This window comes from Protobothrops mucrosquamatus, unplaced genomic scaffold (genome assembly GCF_001527695.2).
Source record: "Protobothrops mucrosquamatus isolate PMUCROS unplaced genomic scaffold, P.Mucros_1.0 scaffold11, whole genome shotgun sequence".
Taxonomy (NCBI): Eukaryota; Metazoa; Chordata; class Lepidosauria; order Squamata; family Viperidae; genus Protobothrops; species Protobothrops mucrosquamatus.
The window spans coordinates 314860-335462 of NW_015386398.1; the positions used below are offsets into that span (position 1 = coordinate 314860).

A 20603-nucleotide genomic window follows, 5' to 3' on the forward strand; every position below is an offset into this window, starting at 1 on the left:
AGTCAGACGTCCCTGCTCCGGAGACATTTTGATGTTTTGGCCGCAGACCGGGAGTGTCGTTCACCAGAAGAAGCTGGATTTCACATACAAAGATGGGGATGTGTGAGAGAAGGGAGTAAGCCAGAACTTCTAGGTTTTTCACAGCAAGACAAAGATCTACACCTTTCTCTTACGAGGGAAGCTGGCAAAAGGGACAGGTGAGGGTGAGGGGAGGAGGGGGACGGGGGGGGGGGAACAGTCAGCAGACATCACAGTAGCCCAGGCACAATATAGCAACAAGAGAGCAGACAATGTAACCAAGCCTCCGATTTTTAATAAGCGTGGTTGGAAACGAAGAGAGACTCGCTGGCAGCTCCTCCCGTTTGGCCAGATGAAACGTATTTACCTTGGCAGGCAAGGCTGTTGGCCTGTAAGGGGGGAAAAGTCATAGTGAGAAGAGTAGGACCTGTCCCACGTCAAAAGCAGAAATAGCACATCACTTCGCTTTCCCTGCCTTATTGCGCTCAGGGACAGCCACAGCAGAAACTGAGGGGAGCTATCAAAGTCCTTTCTCTTGTTGAAGGAGACAAAGAACGGCAAGGAATCTCTTTCCCACAAGACCCCTTTTGTGGCAGAATTGCTGGCAAATACAATATTTTTTATTTTATTGTCACTTTGAAAGTATACCAATCGACATACATCAAAATGAAATTTCGTTGCATACAGCTCTCAAAGGGTCACCACCTCCGATATACACTCCTTGTTTGTGGCCAGCTCAAGTGACAGATCTTCCATTTTAGTCTCTAGGGAGCGAACGATGGTAAACAGGACAGATGGAAGTGGAGCTCCATGTGGATTAGCCCTCAGATTAGCTTGTATTCCTGCACAACCTCGCCTCCTTTCCTTTTTCTGATCTTGTCTCTTCCACCTTTTCCTTAAAGAGGCCTCGTTCCTTTTCGCCCCTGGAGAATGCTGCCGCCGCCATCAATTCCTCCAAAAGCCTCTCTCCCATCCTCTGGGCCTGCCGACAGCCTCATCCAAGACCTCCCACTTTCAATCTCTTTCCCCCAAAAGGCTCCTGGGTAAGTGTGACCCACCAGCATGATATAGAAATAGCACTCAGACTTATATGCTGCCCCATAATGCTTTACAGCACTCTCTGGGCTGTTTATATCACCAGCATTATTTGCATATTGCCCCCCCCAAGAGCCAGGCTCGAACTCCAGGCTGTGAGCAGAGTTTGCCTGCAATGCTGCATTCCACCAGGTGGACTCTTGCGAAATGCAACATCACAAATCATTCCCACTAAAGTTGCTTCGCCATTCTGCTTTTTCACTTAATCTTCTTGCCTCATCTTAATTAAAAAGTATGTCTCAAACTTTATATGCTTAACTTTTGGGGAAACTGGCTTTTTAAACTCTTTCATGGATTACACATGTACTTTCCCGCAATTATAACCCCTTGCTAAACCCTGCTAGATGTAACATACCAAAGCACGCTTGATGTATTCCTCTTGGGCGCTCTTCAAGTTTTCTTTCTTGCCGCTCCAGGCCTTGAGGGCCGAAGCTTGGAGGGCACGGCCATAAGAGAAGGTCAAGGCCCATGGCTTGTGCAGAGGGCACTTATTGATGGCATTTAAATTGATGGAAGCTTCTTCCTCACTCTGACCTCCAGACAGGAAAGTGATGCCTGTGACCACAGGAAGAACGTAAATAGGCCAGGCAGAACTAAACATGGATTTAAGGTCTATGGAAAATAGCTTTAAGAAGGAAGAAGTGTTTTTATGGGGAAATTCAACATTGAGAAATCCAGGAGAGAAATTCAAGGATTCTTGCATTCTTTCTATCTTCACTCCACCCTGATCCTTCAAGAAAATGGTTCCAGTTATATAGGTGGGGTGCACCTTGTCTACACTTACAAAATGGGGGAGTCCTCAAGGGGGGGGATTCTATACGACTCCAATAGCAAACATGATATAAAGTATCAATAATCTCACAGGTCAGTTTTCCCCAACTGGATGTGTAGGATCTATAATTCCCAAAGTTCCAGCCCCCACAGACTCAAATAACTGAAGAACCCCAGAATGAAAAAACTAACATATTAATAACTTTTCTTATTATAAAATGCATAGAGAAGCCCAAATGCACACAAGTAATCTTCTATGGTTGTGCATGTGTCTACATGACCCACTTTGGGATTAGAAGCAGGCAGAAAATTGGGGTGTTAGAAGCTTGATTTTTCTTACCAGGCACTGCTGGAGGGACGGTGCGGCGCAGGGCAGTCACGGTGGCAAATGCAATTTCCTCAGGTGCGTATTTGGTAGTACAGCCATGGCCGGGTGTCACCATGTTTGGTTTGAGCAGGGTCCCCTCCAGGTAGACATGATGGTCACTTAAGGCCTTGTACACAGCAGCCAGAACCTGTCCACAGAGTGAATCAAGGCAAGAAATAATTTGTAAGATTTCTACTATCAAAAGAATTCTCAGTTGCATTAGGAGCCTCCTTTTCCAATTACAAGGCATGCAAAAGTCTTTTCCACCTGTACCCACTGTACCCCACTGAGGTCAGTGGAGGAGCCCCCTTCCGCATCCTCACCTTCTCTGTCACATACTGGCAGCGTTTGAGGTCATGGTCACCATCAGGAAGGATTTCTGGTTCCACAATAGGAACAATTCCATTCTGCAGTTCAGGGAAAGGAGAGGCATTGTAATTATTAGAACCGTAAATTGATAATGCATTTTTTTTTAAAAAATCCCACTTCGGAAACCAGTGCAGCCCCTTTTCAGGTCATAGGCTGTATTCAACTTTGGAACAGTGTGCAGCACTACACCAGTTGCCAGATGCCTCCTGAGCACTTTTTAAGGTGCTGGTATTAATCCTAAGTGGCTGAAGGCTTCAGTGCCTGAAATACGTCCCTCTTCTTCACACAAATCCATTGGCCATTAAGAACTTCATGCTGTTCCTTTGTGTCCGCTCTGTTGGAGAGACCCCAGCCACATTACTCTTGAGAAACGTGTCTGCCCATCCCCCATCCCGTTACTTAGAAAATCACCAGCTTTTTAAACCATTTGCAAAAAAGGCCATAAAATTAGGTGATCAATCTGTTTTACAACTACAAGTTACAACCATGGAGCGAGACTCTACTATGGTGATACGTTGAGGACTACCTAGCTTTTAATTATACACCAATTTTCAAATTAACAGTTTTTCACTTTCTTAGCTCTTGCCCAAGCAAAAAGGTAGAATATAAACTTAATAAGTAAAGCTAATATGATTATTCCCTGTGGGTTCCTTTTTCCCTTCTTCATATTAAAATTATAGATAAATGGCGATTTTTAGAAAAATCTGAAATGTGGGGTTTACAGATTTTAACCCCTGCCGTAAACAACCTCTATTTTCAGGAGAAAACAACCTCAAACTCTTATTCCTTTCCAATTTATCCGTGCTTTCTGTGAAATTGCAAGTGGTGAAGCATAATATATTTGGGGACGTTAACTGAAATATGCCACAGGGAAAATTTACAATCACGTTATCTAACTCCAGCCACCGGAAAAATAAGAACATTTGCAAGGTCCTTGCAAAACTGCCCAGAACTATTTCTGTTGATTGGAGACCACAAAACAGTGATTTCAACACCGTCCTCTTGAGACACACTTGGCAGCTGAATGACGACATTAAGAAGCTCTGCTCCACACAGCTGTATTGAGCTAACTGAAACCCAGCTTGTCTCCCAACCCAGCCAGCTAAGAATTTTTAAGGAGAGATCAAACTTTGGCTCTGTTCCATGAATTGCATTTGCTCCATTATGATGCTTTCTGTCCATTAAATATCAGTGGCTACATCGATCATCGCTGAGGCAAAAAAAAAAAAAAGGGGGCCAAAAAAGCCAACACAGTGCTGGGCTGCATCAACAGAGGGATAGAATCAAGATAATGTGAAGTGTTAATAACCAGTTTACAATGCCTTGGTAAGGCCACACTTGGAATACGGCATCCAGTTTTGGTCACCACGATGTAAAAAAGATGTTGAGACTCTTTAGAAAGAGTACAGAGAAGAGCAACAAAGATGATTAGGGGGCTGGAGGCTAAAACATATAAGGAACGGTTGCTGGAATTGGGTATGTCTAGTTTAATGAAGAGAAGGACGAGGGGGGACATGATAGCAGTGTTCCAATATCTCAGGGGCTGCCACAAAGAAGAGGGAGTCAAGCTATTTTCCGAAGCACCTGAAGACAGGTCAAGAAGCAACGGATGGAAACTAATCAAGGAGAACCAACCTAGAACTAAGGAGAAATTTTCTGACAGAACAATTAATTAGTGGAACAACCTGCCTCCAGAAGCTGTGAATGCTCCAACACTGGAAGTTTTTAAGAAGAGACTAGACACTCAATTTGTCTGAAATGGTATAGGGTTTCCTGCCTGAGCAGGGGGTTGGACTAGATGACCTCCAAGGTCCCTTCCAATTGTATTATTATTACTATCCAACGACAGCCAGAATTCCTCTCCTAATGTCGCTGTGCACCCACCTGCTGGCAGATGCTGGCATAACGAGCAAGCACATTGGCATTTTCAATGATGGCCAGGTAGGAAGGGGTGGTGGGAGTGATCTTCAAGACACTGCGCCACTTGGCAAAGTCAGCACCATCCTTCTTGTACTGGGCACAGCGTTCAGACAAGCCATCCAGACCTACAAAGTTAGGAAGAGATTATAAGAATAAACTTCTTTGAATGCCTCAACCTGAACCTTCCATTGCTACATGAATCCAGGTTTATAATCCATAATGTCGGCCACCTCTCATAATCTGCTCACACATATTTGCTCACCCTGGGTGGTGGTCTCTCCATTAGTCCCGGCAAGAGGCACAACACCTTTGTCAACCTACACAGATGGAAGAAAGGAGGAATATCTGTCAAACCAATGACTGATCGCTCCATTCTCATCAATACACCCCTAGTTTACAACAGTGATTAGGGCAAAAATATAAACATTCCCTTTTCGTCCCTATCAGTGGTCTGTGTCTTTCTCAATCTTGAGTCCTCTACCAGAGCTTTGGGAATCTAAGGTCCTGGTACTTCTCCTCATATACATAGTCCTCAACTTACAACTTGTGACTTAGATGTACTTTGGGGCTTACGACGCCAGATTTGAAGTTCTGCGGTTATATGACCAAATTTAGGGTGCTTAGTACCAGCTGGACACATGTATGGCCATATTTACAGCTGTTTGCAGTGTCCTCCAGTCCTGTAACCCATTTTAGTTACTTCCGGTTTTCGGCAAAACCATGCCAATAGAGCAGGGCTTTTCAACCAGTGGCACAGGTACCACCTGTGGTACATTGGCACCTGGCAGGTGGTACGCGACCATCCTAGAAAAGTGGTAGCGGGGGAGGGGAACGAGCTGAACCGATGGCAGCACCGCACAAGCCTGAGCGAGAGATGGCTGGAGCTGCAGGGCTGTCAGGGCTCAGCGGAAGCGCCAGGATCAGTGTCGCTTTCCAGCTGATCGGCGGTTCTTCAGGGCTGTCAGGGCTCAATAGAAGCGCCAGGCTCCAGCTGGAGCTCGGCGCCGATCCTGGTGCTTCTGCTGAGCCCTGAAAAAGCACCAATCAGTTGGAAAGCAGCACTGATCCTGGCGCTTCTGCTGAGCCCAGAAGAAGCGCCGATCAGCTGGAATGTTGCAGCATCTCCAGGGTCTTGTGATTTACATTCATATGCTTGGCAACTGTTGTAAGTTGAGGACTACCTGTACTTTATGACTTTTTTCCTTTTTTGGGGGGGGGGGGGTCATCAAGTTTTGCTAGGCGACTGGTGGTACTCGGATGTTGCCATATCCTAAAAGTGGTACAATGGGTGAAAAGGTTGAAAAGCCCTGCAATAGAGGACCATTGGTTCGCTTAAAGATGGCAGTGTTCGCTTAGCTTTCGGAAAGTGCACCAGCCCTTGAAATTCTAATCTATCAAATTAACTGAATGTAGGAATAGGAAACAATAGCCGATCCAAATGAAAAAATTATAAAGGCACCACTCTGAATATTTTGATATGGTTGTCAATCTCCTGTTTCAATAGCAAAACTTTGTAGCCACCATTTTATCTCCTCCCTTGTTGGTCCCCCCCCATTAAGCACATTAAAGAGATTCCAGTGTTTAGTATCCAAAAAGCTTCCTGTTCATTAAACTGGGAAAAAGAATTTTGTTCAGTACAGTTAATCATAAAAAGTGCAAATCGCCGCGGACATGGCATATCCTGTCTTCCTACATAGAATGCTTCTTCAGAGGCAATATCTAGATATGTTATAAACCCACTTTATTCACGCCAATGGCGTGAATGAGTGAAATCAAATGTTCCGTTCCTTGCATTCTGTTCCAGATTTGTTCCCACCATTCCATTCCCACAATTTTGGGTTTGGCAAACCCCCTAATTAAAACCCATGAGATGCTTACCTTGATGCCAACCAGGGCACCTTTGTCCTTAATGACCTTTGTGAAGAGATTCCCATCATCAGCTTTTTGGTACATGGTCTCATGGAAGAGGATCACACCACCGATGCAAGGGTTGACGCGGGTGTCTGCGGTGAAGAGCAGTTGCCTATAAAAGCGGCGGTTTTCTTCTGTGTTTTCGGTGCCAATGGACTGCAGGCGTTTGGCAATGCTGCCTAAGAGGCAAAAAGACAAAGCAGAAATTCGTGTCAAATGCTCAATTCGAGACCTGCAGGCCTTTTAAAGGCCTGTCTTCCCCCCCCCCTATTTTTTCCCCACTGCCTCCCCAACCCCAGCCCAATGCCTCTCAATGTGCCTCTTTGGCTCTTACCAGTAGACTCATCAGCTGCTAGGATGCCTTTGCCGGCTGCCACAATGCGGAGAGCATTTTCTGACAGCTCCTTCTTCTGCTCTGGAGTCAAGGCTGGGTATTGGTGAGGCATCTTGGATGACTAAACTAGAGAAGGCCGGGAAGTGTTAATGGCTTGGCAATGGAAGATCCTTTGGCTGAGAGGGCGGATCAGCAGGGGGATCCACGTGCTCTTCTGAATTCCCAAAAGCATAGCAATAACAACAATTTTAAGCCCCAAATCATGACACAAAATACATTGGGGGGGAGGGGAAACAAAGATTTTCTGTGCTTTATCAATTCCTGCACTAGGTACATGCTCAGGGGAGCCTTAATCTTGTCCTTCCCAATTCTGATGTTACAGGTAGGCTGGAATGCAACCCTATCATTGTTAGCCAGCAGAAGCCCAGGATAACAATCCTAGTGCGATACATCTGAAGGGTTTCCTAATTAGGGAAAAAAGGCTAAGAATATATTCATCTGACGATTTCGGCTCCAGCTATTGTGATGGTTTACTGACTGGCCATTTATGAACCAGGTCTCCTTGTTCCTTCCCACTGCAACACAACTATACATCTATCCCTGATGAACCACCCAATGTTTCTGCAGAGACAAGAGAATATGTTACCATAGAGATTAGAGGATTTCCATTCAGGTTAAAAGGAAGAGGCCCCTAATTGAAAGCAAGAACATCCAGTGTTCCTGTAAAGGGAACAAATAAACCCAGCCAAGGACATTTCAAGGACAAGGAAATCTTTTACTCTCATTTTCAGCTTCCCTAACCCCCAATGTTCTGGAACAGCCTCTCTTTCACGTAGTCTCATATCTTTCGTTCTGCAAACTACTATAGATTTTTTTTTTTAAAAAAAGGAAAAAAGCATTAACTTAGAAAACGAGGTTGGGATGCAAAACCGGAACTTTTAAGAGTGAGGATTACACTGGAAGGAAGAAGAAAGGCAAAAACCCACATCTCTGAATTCTCCGGCGCAACAGTTAACAGATTAAACTTCGCCACGTGACTTCATCTCCTGCTCCCCCTCCCCAAGTGGTTTCTTTTCCCTCCCTTCAGCAAATATTACCTCTCCAAAACAAGATTCTTGCATATATGTATATATTAAAAAATGAAACAGGGAGATAAATTAGAACTGTCTCCCCAACCTTGTAGCAATGCTCACTGTTCCCCTCCCCCCACTTTCAAATCAAGATGGCTCACCGCTCTCCTCCTTCGGAAAAGTACTAAAGCGTTTGCGCGGGGAAACAGCAGCAGCAACAGCTACAGACAGCGAGGGCGCCCGAGTGAGGAGCTCGAATCGAACGCAGAGAGCCCCACCGTTCCAAAATCGAACGTCACGTAACTTGGGCGGAAAAGGTTGAGAAGTTGACTCATTAGGGTTGGGGGGGAGGGAAGAGACTTAAAGGGCCCGAGTTCTTTCTTCGCATCACGACAAAGTATTTAAAAGACACACACACAAGGAAACGAAGCGTAACGTGGGCGGAAGGCTCTGCTGAGTCGCGCCCGGGAAAAGGACAGAGTATAATTCGCATGGCTTGGCCGTGATTGTGCAAAAAAAAAAAAAAAAAAAAAAAAAAAAAAAAAAAAAAAAAAAAAAAAAAAAAAAAAAAAAAAAAAAAAAAAAAAAAAAAAAAAAAAAAAAAAAGGCTGCTGCTGGATAGTCTAAGCAGTAAAATTACACAATAAAATGTGATATTCTAAGGGCAAGGGAAGCCTGGGTTAGAATCTCCATACACAAGTAAGGGCACTGAAAAAATACAACAATCCTCTCTTCAGTTACCCTGCCTGGTAATTGAAGGGCAGTTAAAGATCATGAAGGAATCAAACTCAACTGCTGAAGTTACATCAAATGGGTGGCTCCGTAGGGTTTCCGCCACCCCCCCCCCCTTTCTCCTTAACATCCTCTCCAACTTCAGTTTCAGTACTGACCTTTCAAGGGGAAACCTGATCACTCCTCCTTCATCTCTTCTGTCCTTTCCTGAAGGACACATTACTATTTCTGGATCTCGCCCTACCCCACCCTGGGCCCATGAGCTCTGGATCTCAGTTACCAAAAAGAATGCCCTGGGCATATATGGACTGAAAGATAGCAAAATGCCATGGAAGTGATAAGAGGGAAGCAGGAGCATGAAGAAAAGAGGCCGGGTGGAAAAATCCCAGGACTTTGGATGCCCGCCACATCTGCCCAAGCCTTGCAAGCTGAAGCCCTTCGGTTGAGGTGGCTCGATCTGGAATCACTAGGTGTTCCAAAGAGCCCCTAAGTAGGGGAACTTCCTGACACAAAACATAGCAAAGGCTGCCACAGTGTAGATTCCTTAGCGGCAGTGGCTAGGGAAGATGGGTGGGAGACGATTGCCCCCAGTCCTGTTTGTTAACCTTCCTCTGGTATGGAAGATCCACAATGGGAGTAGATGCTGGGTTAGACAAGCCTTTGGCCTAATCCTGCATGCTTGTTTTTATCTTCAGGATCAACATTATAGATAGGGGCAAGGTCAGATGGAGGGATTCTTAACAGGAATTTCTTTGGCTGGGGAATTCTGGGAGTTGAAATCCACCTGTCTTAAACTTGCCAAGTTTGAGAAACACTGCTTTAGTGCTAGGAGTCAGTGGCTCAGCAGTTGGAGACCATAGAATTAGGCTTTTTTTTTAACAAGATAAGCTTAAGTGGCATTGTCCTGTGCCAGTCTAGCAGTGTTGATTCCAAGAACCTAGTGCTGGCAAGTGAAGAAGTAGAGATATAGTACTTATTCCCAGGCTGTGTTCATACAACACAATGAACTGGCTTCCTGGGTTACACCAACTCAACTCCTGTAGTTAATTATTAGTATGTGATATGAAGACAATATGTTAATTCCACAAAACATGATTACAACTCTATGACCATAATCCATGACTGGTTAACACAACCAATCTAATCTACTGATCTTTAAACAAAAATTTTAAAAAGGAACGCATCTGAGTTTGTACAGTATCTTAATCTGAATCAGTTTCTTCACAAAACCTATGTTTATTGGTTGAAGAAATAGACCAAGTGAGTGGCAAAACACTTTCTGCTTACTCAAAAGCAAAAACAAACTTATTTGAAATTAAACCACCCATTTTAGGAGCCAGGTGTGTTGGGGAGGGAGATTTTGGTTGTACCTAAAGAAATCTTAATTGCAATCCATTTCTTAATGACATGGACACAATCACACTCGTGACTCTAATGCATCTTCCCAGTTTGCTTACTGGAAATTCACGGTGAAACATTCAGTAGAAAGGCTGACTAATTACTGAGTAAGGATCATACATAAATGCAGATATCCCTAGAAGTTTCCAGGCAGGATACTAATATCAAGGAACAACTGTTGAGTAGTCTTGCAACAGAGTGCTGCCTATTCTTCTGGAGTGAGTTCAGTTGTTAAAGGAAACAACAAATGGAAGATAAGGTAATGTAAAGAAGCATTTGCCAAGGTGGGAAGCAGCACTCCTAGCGAGTTATCTGATGCCCCAGTGCCTAAGCCAATGTTTCTCAACCTTAGCAACTTTCAGATTGAGACACATCTGAAAATTGCTAAGGTTGAGAAATACTTGCCTCCAAAGCGAGAGAGGCAGCACTGTTTGATTTACGACAGGAGACAGGTGGCCAGGTCCCTCTGCTCTCAGTATAGCAGCATCTCACTAGTTTTGCCTGAATTTCCTAAGCCCTGCCTAAAACCTTTAATGATAGCCTAAGCCAGGGTGAATCCACAGGGGCTTCTTTTGGAATGGTTACGGTAACTGCTGAGTCACAAGCTCTGTGCAGGATCTCAGGTAGCAAGAGTGGGGAGTGGGGAGCCCCCTCCTTCCCCCCCCCTGCCACTTATGGTCCTTTCTATAGCCCTGTCAAAACTAAAGGATAATTTTTGAAGAACAGATGCAACTCTTGGGAGGCAACTGCTCCAGGGATGCTTTGCCCTACAATGGCATCTCTATCTTTAAATCTGAAAGATAATTATATTGCATGCAATTATTCTTATTCATTTTAGGGATTTCTGTAGATCAGACATGTAATATTGTAGATGCAAGACGGAGAGGCCAGCAGTTAGGCCAACCCACAATGCTGTAATATTTTCTGATCAGTTTCAGGATTTATGAAATCTAATAACTTGACTCACTGTTTCCAGTCCCCAAAGTTCCTTTCATAGCTTGGCTTAAGCAAGAGTGTGAACAGCTGAGTTCCCCAATGCTTCAATAAAGGTGGGGGGAGCTTCAGAGTGAGCACACTGGGGATGGGGGTAACAGATACATTTTCAATTCAATGCATTCATGTTCAGCTTAAAAAGAGCTTCTCTGGAGACTGGTAAGAACATCACATTCATGAAATCAAAGCAGTTTTATCATTTGGATGAAATGGACTCAGACACATGTAACATGTGGCACAATAAAGTTTTTGAGTTTCTGTAAGATTGTCTTGCAACAAACTATAATACAGAGTTTTATTCCAAGATTGTGACAGGGACTAAAGGATAACTGAAGAAAGGAGCTACCTGTGAAAGTTATTTAAAACTACTCCTGATTTTCATGCCTCAGTAAAGCCAATAAAAGCAACATAGATCATTTACAAGGATCTACTACAAAGTCTTTAACATAACATAAAGATTTAACAAACCAGTGGTTTCGTTAGTAAGCCAAAAATGTAGACAGCCTTTCTCACATTTTCATGAATCGTTTTCACAAGTGATATAAAAATATATTTAGTCTGAAACATTAATGGATTTTAATGCAGGATAGAAAGCCATGGGCAGATTTAAAAAAAAAATGAAAATATCCATTGCATTTAATGGGTTGGACTGAGGCATGGACATATTTAGAGTGTGAAATCAATTATCTTTATCTATTCCAATGGTGTATGTTCAGCCATATATTTTTTTTGCAAATGAGTTACAGATGCTCTACCAGGAGCAATATAAATTATTACACATGGAATCCATCCTACCATCCAGGCAAAAGGATGGAAGATGTTTAGGAGCAAGGAAAAAAAGAGAAAGTGCAAAATAGCAGCATGGATATAAATTTGTTGACTTAGGTTGCAAGTGACACCTTTAAAGACAAAAAGATTAGATACCTCACAAGAATGCAGAGAAAACACTGAGACACAAACATTTATGGTCTGCAGAGCAGGAAATTGTGTGAGCAGTGCTTCCTCAAACCAGCAACCAGTAACTTGTACTTTTTGCAAGTCATACAGTCAAAAGGAAGAAACAACTGTCTTGTATAATACATGGTGTGAGACGCTAACAATAAACTTCTGGGCCCAATCCGAGCAGAGAAACCCGATTCCAAACAGGATTGGAACTTAAATCTTCTCAAATAGACAGCACATACACATACAGAAACACAGGAATGCAAAAGTAGTAAAACCTCTGAAGGGAAGGATGGACGAATGGCCTAGAAGAGAGGGAGCTATGGCTGTTAAAAAATAACAGGGGAAAAAAAAAAACCTCTCCATTTTAGGGCCCTGTTAAAAAAAGATAAATCAAAATAAGAGATGGATAGTTTTGAGCTGGGAAGAACTTAACTTGCACGGTAAATCTGCAGCTAACCTATTCAATGACACTATTTTTCCAGCACAGCCATTGTGATTTAACACCCTCCCCAGGACCCCGATTGCAACCTACCCCCATCTCTCCCCACCCCCAGCTCATTCCTATGGAAAAAAATGCCGATGCAAAGCTGATTTCTCTCTTGCCAGTCTCTGCTCTCACCAACCTTGCTCTCCTCTAAAACTATCATGTGAAATCCAGGCTTCCCCCCCCCCCAATCTTCCCCCCCCATACCGTGGGTACAGCAGGGGGCTCTGGCGAGACACAGCAACTCCGGAGGGCGCTTGCTGACTGGCAAGAGGCAAAGACTGGAGGAGGGCTATAAAAAGAGGGAGCAGTCATTGGGCGGGGCTGGGCTAACCTTCTCCCCAACCCCTGACCTTTTGTCAGGCAGGCTAAATATAGGCCCCGGGACCTGAGCAGGTGAAACACGAGGCTCTTGACATTCCTTGCAGAGCAAGGAACAGCGAGAGGGTCATGAGGTGAGGGAGGGAGAGAGAGGGCCAGCCAACCCCCCCCCCCCACCAAGGGGGCATTGCTCAGTTGCAACACACTTTCTGTTCTTCAGACCTCTTCCTACTTGGACCCCTCTAAGCCCCCCCCCCCATGCAGAGATATTTGGTTAGCAGATACTCCGGTTCCAAGTTTTCCCCTTTCCCTCCCTGCCATCTGCCAAAACCTTCCGCTATGAAGGCACCACCCTCTCTTACCAAATCTCCTTCTCCCGGTATCTCACTTGGATTACTGCTGGATTTCAGTTTCTGCTCCTGGGCCCAGGATGTCAAAGTTGTCAATGCCACCTACTGTCCTCTGGGAAGAACAGCATTTTTAAGCCACCGGAGAGTTAAAATGGGTCAAGGCTGCCAACTGCAACACAACAAGGACAGGCGGAAAGAATCAGAGTACGGTTTTTCCCTCTGTAGGCCCAAAGAATGGGAAAGGAAAAATGGGAAGACAAATCTTCAGTGGCGGACAGGAAACAGATCAGAGATTCACTTTTTGATTTCAGGACTGAGGATAAGGCTTTGTTTATTAAATTTGTTTGCCGCTTGATCTCGCCACAAGGTGACTCTGGACAGCTTACCTTAACATTAAGGGCTGCCAGAAATTTAGACACTCTTCCAGATCTCTAGTCCCTTCCATAATTAAGGCTTCTCCAGAGACATATTAAGCAACAGGCGTGACCTGGTCTTATTTTTGGACATTGCTACTAATTGATGCCTTGGGAAGGCATCAATTTCTCCTCTTATCCCTCGAATTTGCACCAGTTCTCTTGGGGGAAAAGCTCCAGGGAACTGAAGTTTGTGTAGTTCTGATAAAGCTGTTGTGCAATTAGACCACAGAATGTCATGTAGTTTAAGTCATAAACTAATTTTATCAGAGTTTGCTCCTTGCACTAAGCCACTATGTGAACAATTTATTTTCAGTATAGGACACTGTATGAATCCAGCACTTGTAATTAATCAGCCATGTGCGTTAGATTCTATCTGAATCTGACTGGAATGGCTATCCAACAAGCTTTTGACAGAAAGTCCTTAAGGTCAGAACTGGGACCAGAATTTCCCTTGCTAAATGAGGCGGTTGTTAAGTGAGTTATGCCCAATTTTACCACCTTTTTTGCCACTGTTGTTAAGCGAATCAGTGCAGTTGTTATTTGAATCATGCAGTCATTAAGCAAGTCCATTGTCCCCCACTGACTTTGCTTGTCAGAAGCTGCCTGGGAAAATTGCAAATGGTGGTCACATGGCCACAGGATACTCCAGGAGTCATAAATACATGCTGGTTAAACAAAAACCAGAATTTTGATCACAATGGGGATGCACTTGTTGTGTGAGTACTGGTCGTAAGTCACTTTTTATCAGTGCTATTTTATAACAGTTGCTAAATGAATAGTTGTAAGTAGAGGATTAATGTATTAAAACAAACCATGCTTTTGCATGATCCCAGCTATGAATAAGAACTAGAAATCACACATACATATTCTTCCCCACCCTGTAATTAAGAGAGAAGGAAATGGCTGCACTACAGCTGTTATAAGTCAGATGAATGGTTTTTAGCAAACATTTCATTAGCATGAGGTAGACAGAAATGCACCCTGCAATGTTTGCCAGAAGGAAGAAAAAAGTGCTCTCATTTACATTGCATAAGCAGATCTCTAGGTGAGGCAAGTGTAAACATGAGCAAAATATTTCCCTGTGGCTGGTCAATTTAGCCACAGAAAGGTTGTAGGGGCTTTCATATGATCATCTATAAAGTTTTCACCTTATTGATCTGTTGGATGAATAAATCATAGCCTACAGGAGCTGTTGTGATAATTTGGTCATGTTTTAAATTCTCACCGGTATTTTTTACACAACTCACCAAGCCAGACTCCATAAATGGGGGATTTATACATCACACTGATCTCAAAGCAAACAAATCACAGTATAGGTTAGTGCTATGTGCAAGTCATTGTGATTGGTAAATCATAGTGTATGATTTAGCACTGCATATTAACCCGAATGGGTGGAACAATGGAATAATATGATGAGTAAACCCAACCTTTTATAACATTAAGCCTGCATTGATTTGTCTTAGGAATACTGTATCTAGATTAACAGGCCAAAATATTCTTGGCAAGTTTGTGTTTCCAACACACAAAACTAGCCTTTATTTATTTGCTGCAAAAATTTAACATAGCCACATGGTCTGGAAAGCTTTACAAAATTCTGGGATCTACAGTCAAAATCTGAAGTAGAAAGATCTCAGAGATGCATATTATTAAGGATAGAGCCAACAGTGGTGATCAAATGTTAAGAGTTATCCTGAAGATGATTAGGATCAGATTCATTCCCATTTGTTCCAGAGAATTAGATTGTGGACAAAGAGTAGAAATTAAGATATAAATGTTGGCTTAACATAAGAATAATGGCAAGAATGTTTTAAAAACTTTGAAAACCTTGAGGCTTTTGCCCAGAATGTATGCTTCAAAGATTCTAATATATAGTATATCGTGTTTCCCCCAAAATAAGACCCAACTGGAAAATAAGCCCTAGCGTGATTTTTCAGGATGCTTGTAATATAAGCCCTATCCCAAAAATAAGCCCCAGTTAAGATTGTCAGCCAGCCCCATTTAGTACTGTATTTCCCCGAAAATAAGACTTAACCGGAAAATAAGCCCAACTACCATCTTTTGGAGCAAAAATTAATATAAGATCCGGTCTTATTTTTGAGAAAACACGGTATGTAATAGAGGTGAGTAACTTGTGGTTATCAGAATTGCATACATCTCAGGAGCTTTTTATGACTCTTAGAATGAGGTTTTGTATCATTGTGAGCCAGACAATACATGAGTATTAAATGTACACCTGTAGTGGGCTCTTGGGCCTCTTCTAAATATTAGAAGCCTATCTCAGCTACAAAAATTGCCTGCCACCTGCTTACATTTTTAAATACCTAGCGGAATTCAGAAAAAAAAACCCTGCCTAGCATGTATTTATGCATTATTTGTCTCTGGATTGTTTCAAAATAATCGACAATCTATTACAATGCACCATATCAGTCTAGTTTCTAAATATTAATTGCACATGACACAACCGTCCCCCAGCCATGTACACGGAGGGACCACTGCAGTCATTTTGAGAATTGTGATAGATTGGGAAGATTTCTTCTAGGACACTGGATTTTGAATATACTACACATGTATATTGTCACAAAATGAATCAATATAGGGAAGCTGAGATTATATGGGGAGAAAAGAGCTAAGCAGAGGTCACAAGCACCAGTACATTTGCTTATAATTTAGTAAGGAAAAATACTGCACCAGTGAGCCAGAGGAGTTGTTCCTACGCATGGAAAGGGAGGCTTGATGGAACAACAAGTGGAGATCAAGAGGCCCCAAACCACACCTGTGGTGCATACTGCTGCAATCTTCAGCCTATCTCCAGCAATAGGCTGTGATCCAGTTCCCCATGGCAACCTGCAAGGCCTGGGTTGTGATGCTAGTTACCATGGCAGCACTGTTACTCTTTCCCCAGATCCATCCTCCAGCCCCTCCCCAGAAGAAGTCCATAGCAGCTGAGAAATAATCAGCAGGAAACTTTAATTAACAAGGCAGTTTTGGAACAGACAACAAGTTGAGCGGGGATCTTACAAGAAGTTGCACGGTTCTGTTTATCTGGTCAAAACCAAGCATGGTCACTTCTCTCCAAGCAAGCAAGGCCCAAGGGAAACAGGAAGGCAAGGGGTTCCTCATGAAAGCTCAGAGCTTCTTGTTTCATAGGTCATAGGATGCAAATGAAGCAAATTCAAGGGCATATAATTGAAAATCACAAGGCCATAGCAGTAAAAGTTCTTAGGAAGCAAAAAGGAACAAGCCCAGAAAAGTCAAAGTATATCAAATCAACTACAATAGCATTTAAGAATAATGTTATCAAGGAGCAGCTTTCCTAAGTCGAGGAGGTGAAGATGGTCACAGCGCCCGCATCCCGCTGGATCATCACAAGAGTCTACTGAGGAGGTCATAATTTAACATTCACATCAAAAAGTTCAAGAAGTTCAAAGGGAATCCAGAATTCAGAGCATTGTGATCCTGTGAGGGTCAGCAGCAGTTCAGGTGCTCCACTGGGTGTTCAGCTGGTTTCCTCAGAGTCTAGGACTTTGACGTGGGTGAAGGGGAAGTGTCCACGGCGCCCATTCAGCTCTCCCTCCCATTGGCCATTGACATTCATCTTGGTGACTGCAATGAGATCACCCACCTGTGGAATATCACAAGACACAAAGATCAGAAGACTGCCCACCTTTCTGTACTTTCCCAGAATCTCAACCTTTCCTAACTTCTGTGCTGGAATTATAACTCCTGGAACATACGGACAAACAACTCCCACAATTGTTGGGTATCAAGCTGGTGAAAAATGACCTCTTTTCCCCAACACCTGACAGATGAAGCTTTTTATATTTTTTTAGTGGTCATCTCAAATGAGGAATAGGTTCCAGGCCAGCATATTTCCAATTTGCAAAAATACTTGCGTGAAAGAACTGGATTGCTAGGAATGCCAGAATCCAAGCATGTTCAGTTTATTATGATTTTTGAGCTCCCTCCCCTGCACATCCCTCAGTCCTAGGAAATAGTTTGATAATTGCAATGGGCTCCTTAAGAGCATAGTCAGAAGTCTGTAGCCTGGATTCTTTCACCAGCAAAGCCGTCTACTCAACACTTTGATGAATAATCATATCAGCATAATTTGTATTCTCCCCCTGACATTATAACTTTTAAAGGCCATAATTCCATGCCTCCTAGCAACAAAAGAAGCATTGCTCAAGATTCATCATTAATCTATATCATCAGCACTACCAGTGATAAATCCCCATTCATATACAGACATAACAACCAGATATTTATTTATTCATCTCACCACCCTCCATGATCAAGATCATCCTGACCCTTTTTAAAACATTTATTTTTACTCTTTTGGTGACTTGCCTCAAAGGCCAATGCTGTTTTGTCACTGGCACCAGGCACCCTTCGTTGGACTGCTCTGGCTATTACGGGAGCGTGTCGGGGGGCACCGTGGCTGCTGGGATGAGCATATGGACAAGGCTGGACATATGGCACGGGTATCATACCCACACGCCCATCGGCACGTTGAGCTGTCCACCACTGCTCTTCTGGCTTGGCTAAAACTCGCAAAGGCTCCCCTTTGCTGAAGGGAAGGTCTTCCTGGTCACGGCCAACAAAGTCATAGAGGGCACGGACCCACTCGCCAGCAGGAGGTGGCTGGGCAGAGGAAGGGGCTACAACGCGTCCCAAGGGAGCTACCAGGGTGGTAGTGTCCAGGTAATGCAGGCGGTAGAAGTCTAAAAGCGCTGGGAAACCGTCAAATTCATGCTCCCCAATCCGTAGACGCCCAGGGAGGCTGTTTATAATGTAGTGTGACACCTGAAAGAGACAGAATGACAAAGAAGCATAAGCCTGCTGTCTCAAATCTTCATCAGTTTCATGATAGAACAATCAACCTTGCCCAGTTAGGATGCATCCCTCTAGGTAAGTGAACTTCAAATCCCAGAATGCCCCAGTGCCAAGTATTCTGGATACTAAAGTTCAAACACCTAAAAAGTCACTCTTCTAAATCTATCAGCAACTCCCTGCTAACTCTCCACAAGCATGTTTCTTTTCCCCCACCAGATATTAGGATTATACAAAAATCACCTTGGAGTTTTCACTGACGGAGAGGACGTAGTCACCAGGGCACGTAGTACTGTCCCGTACCAGAAAGGTCCCATGGCGGTGTCCCTGGAGACATGCAGCTGCTTCTTGACGACTCAGAGCGCCCATATACCATTCATGAGCATCCCCAAAAGCAGACATGGCTTGAGGGAACATTGAAGGTGGAAAAACCCACCACTCTCTTTGTTGAATGTTATTCCTACAAAAACCTGATAAGTTTTGCTCTAGTATATAACAATGCTTTATGAAAGAAAGTTACCCTGTTGAATGCTTGCCATTTCAGTAGTTAGTAGGACCTTTAAATAATCACATGTATGATCCTGCAAGGGAACAGGACTTCTTTTGTAGTTCCACCCCAAAATCTTTCAGCCTAAGGTCTACTATTCAAACTTGGTATCTCCCAAGAGTATCCACAGCTACTTTCCCACACACTTCCACACCACAGCAATATTTTCTCAGAAGAAAAGTAATATCTCAGGAATGCAAATAAAGTTTCTGCAATCAAATTGTTATAATTAATGGGAAACAATTATTAAGTCTTTCATGTTTCCCAGTTTGAACATAATGGAGTAAGAGGGATACTTTCAACAATAACAAATCACTTTATGCTTACAATCAATCAAAGAATTAACCAGCTACTCAAAGGTAGCTTGCATCGGAAAAACATCGATACAATGCAATCATATGAGTAATATATTTACATAGGAATCAATATAGTGTCTTTAATATTAAGATAAAATTAAGAGAATAGATTGAGTAAACTACAAAATCTCCACTCCATTTAAATTAACATGAAGCATTATATGAGACATCAGCACCACACAAAAAAATTAAAAATAGCGGGGTGCTCCACTTTAAAGTCAAATTTGAAAAGCCTTAATTTTTCACAGACAAAGCTGGCATGGTTCACAGGCACCTAAACGGAGAGGATTATCTTCCACAGAGCCACAAACCCCACGTAGCCTTTAACCCACAAAAGCCTTGAATAGGATCCGCCACAGATGGACTCAGTCCTCTGCCCTGCATCCTTCTATTACTAGGTCGTCCTCTGGAGAAAACCACCGCACCCCAATTAACAGCTGCTGCTTCTGAGCTAATTAAAACTATTTCCCCAAGGCCTCTGGCACATCAGAAATTGACCCGCCTTCTCTCCCCCCACAAGCCCCACTGCAGCAGAGAAAAAGAAGCCCTCGCCCCTCTCCCTAAATGGGGAGCATCCCACATGAGGCTATCTAGCTCTGCCTCCAAAGCCGGCCGCGCTACCCCTCCGCTAGGCAAATAGACCCCGAATCCCCCATTTTATCTGCACCCGCCCGGCGATTTCTCTACCGCGGCATCGCAACCTCGTAACTCCCCGATGCAACCGGCCAGCGCCTCTTTCGCCCAGGACATCCTCCGAATCAACGGAGCGCCCCGCCGAGGCTCCCCTGCCTGGACTCCACAATAAAGCCTCGGCTGCACATGTCTCCCCGCCGCTTTCCCTGCACGCCTGTCCGGGGACGCGGCAGGGCTCGCCCGCGGCGACCCCGTTCAACAGCCCGCGCCCCCCGGCGGTCTGGCGCCCATCGCCTCGGCCCTGCCCTGCCCTCGGAAAGCTTGGGAGTCCTGGCAGGCAGCCGACCCACCCCTGCCCGAAACCGCTGCCCGCAATCCGGATTGCAGCTGCCGAAGGGCTGATGGGAAAGTGACGCACCCACCCTCCTCCCCCTCCCCTTTTTAAGCGGGGGTGGGGCAACCATCTTGAGGGTTGGCAAGGGGGTCTAGGGGAAGGGGCTGCCACCATCTTCATTGTGGGAAAATGGCCTTCCACGCCGAGGTGGAGGCTGCGATCGAACTGGGGGAGGGGGGGGTGTTGTAGCTGCAAGAATCGGTGGATGGGAGGATTTATTTATTTATTTAGCGTATGCCATAGAATACATGGATAAAAATATTAAAAGTATATAAATAAAGGGAGCATATAATACTGTGCTACACATATGTAGTCAAATTTGTAAGATATGAGGTATTCAAGAAGTTAT

The 20603-nt window shown here is 43.9% G+C and overlaps 2 protein-coding genes across 2 annotated transcripts; both read right to left on the bottom strand.

The window, feature by feature from the left end:
- Window positions 1-293: 293 nt before the first annotated feature.
- Window positions 294-12682, bottom strand: LOC107282704 (fructose-bisphosphate aldolase A). The gene is made up of 9 exons (XM_015810521.1): window positions 12615-12682; window positions 6786-6911; window positions 6419-6630; window positions 4803-4857; window positions 4505-4665; window positions 2575-2658; window positions 2225-2399; window positions 1469-1668; window positions 294-407 (listed from the first exon to the last, which is right to left on the bottom strand). The coding sequence occupies exons 2-9, from the start codon at window positions 6895-6897 to the stop codon at window positions 312-314; spliced, it is 1095 nt and encodes a 364-aa protein (XP_015666007.1). The 5' UTR covers window positions 6898-6911; window positions 12615-12682; the 3' UTR covers window positions 294-311.
- A 3771-nt stretch (window positions 12683-16453) lies between these two features.
- Window positions 16454-19231, bottom strand: LOC107282724 (crk-like protein). The gene is made up of 3 exons (XM_015810542.1): window positions 18568-19231; window positions 17842-18297; window positions 16454-17116 (listed from the first exon to the last, which is right to left on the bottom strand). Exons 1-3 carry the CDS (start codon window positions 18739-18741, stop codon window positions 16991-16993), a joined length of 756 nt encoding a protein of 251 aa, XP_015666028.1. The 5' UTR covers window positions 18742-19231; the 3' UTR covers window positions 16454-16990.
- Window positions 19232-20603: the final 1372 nt, after the last annotated feature.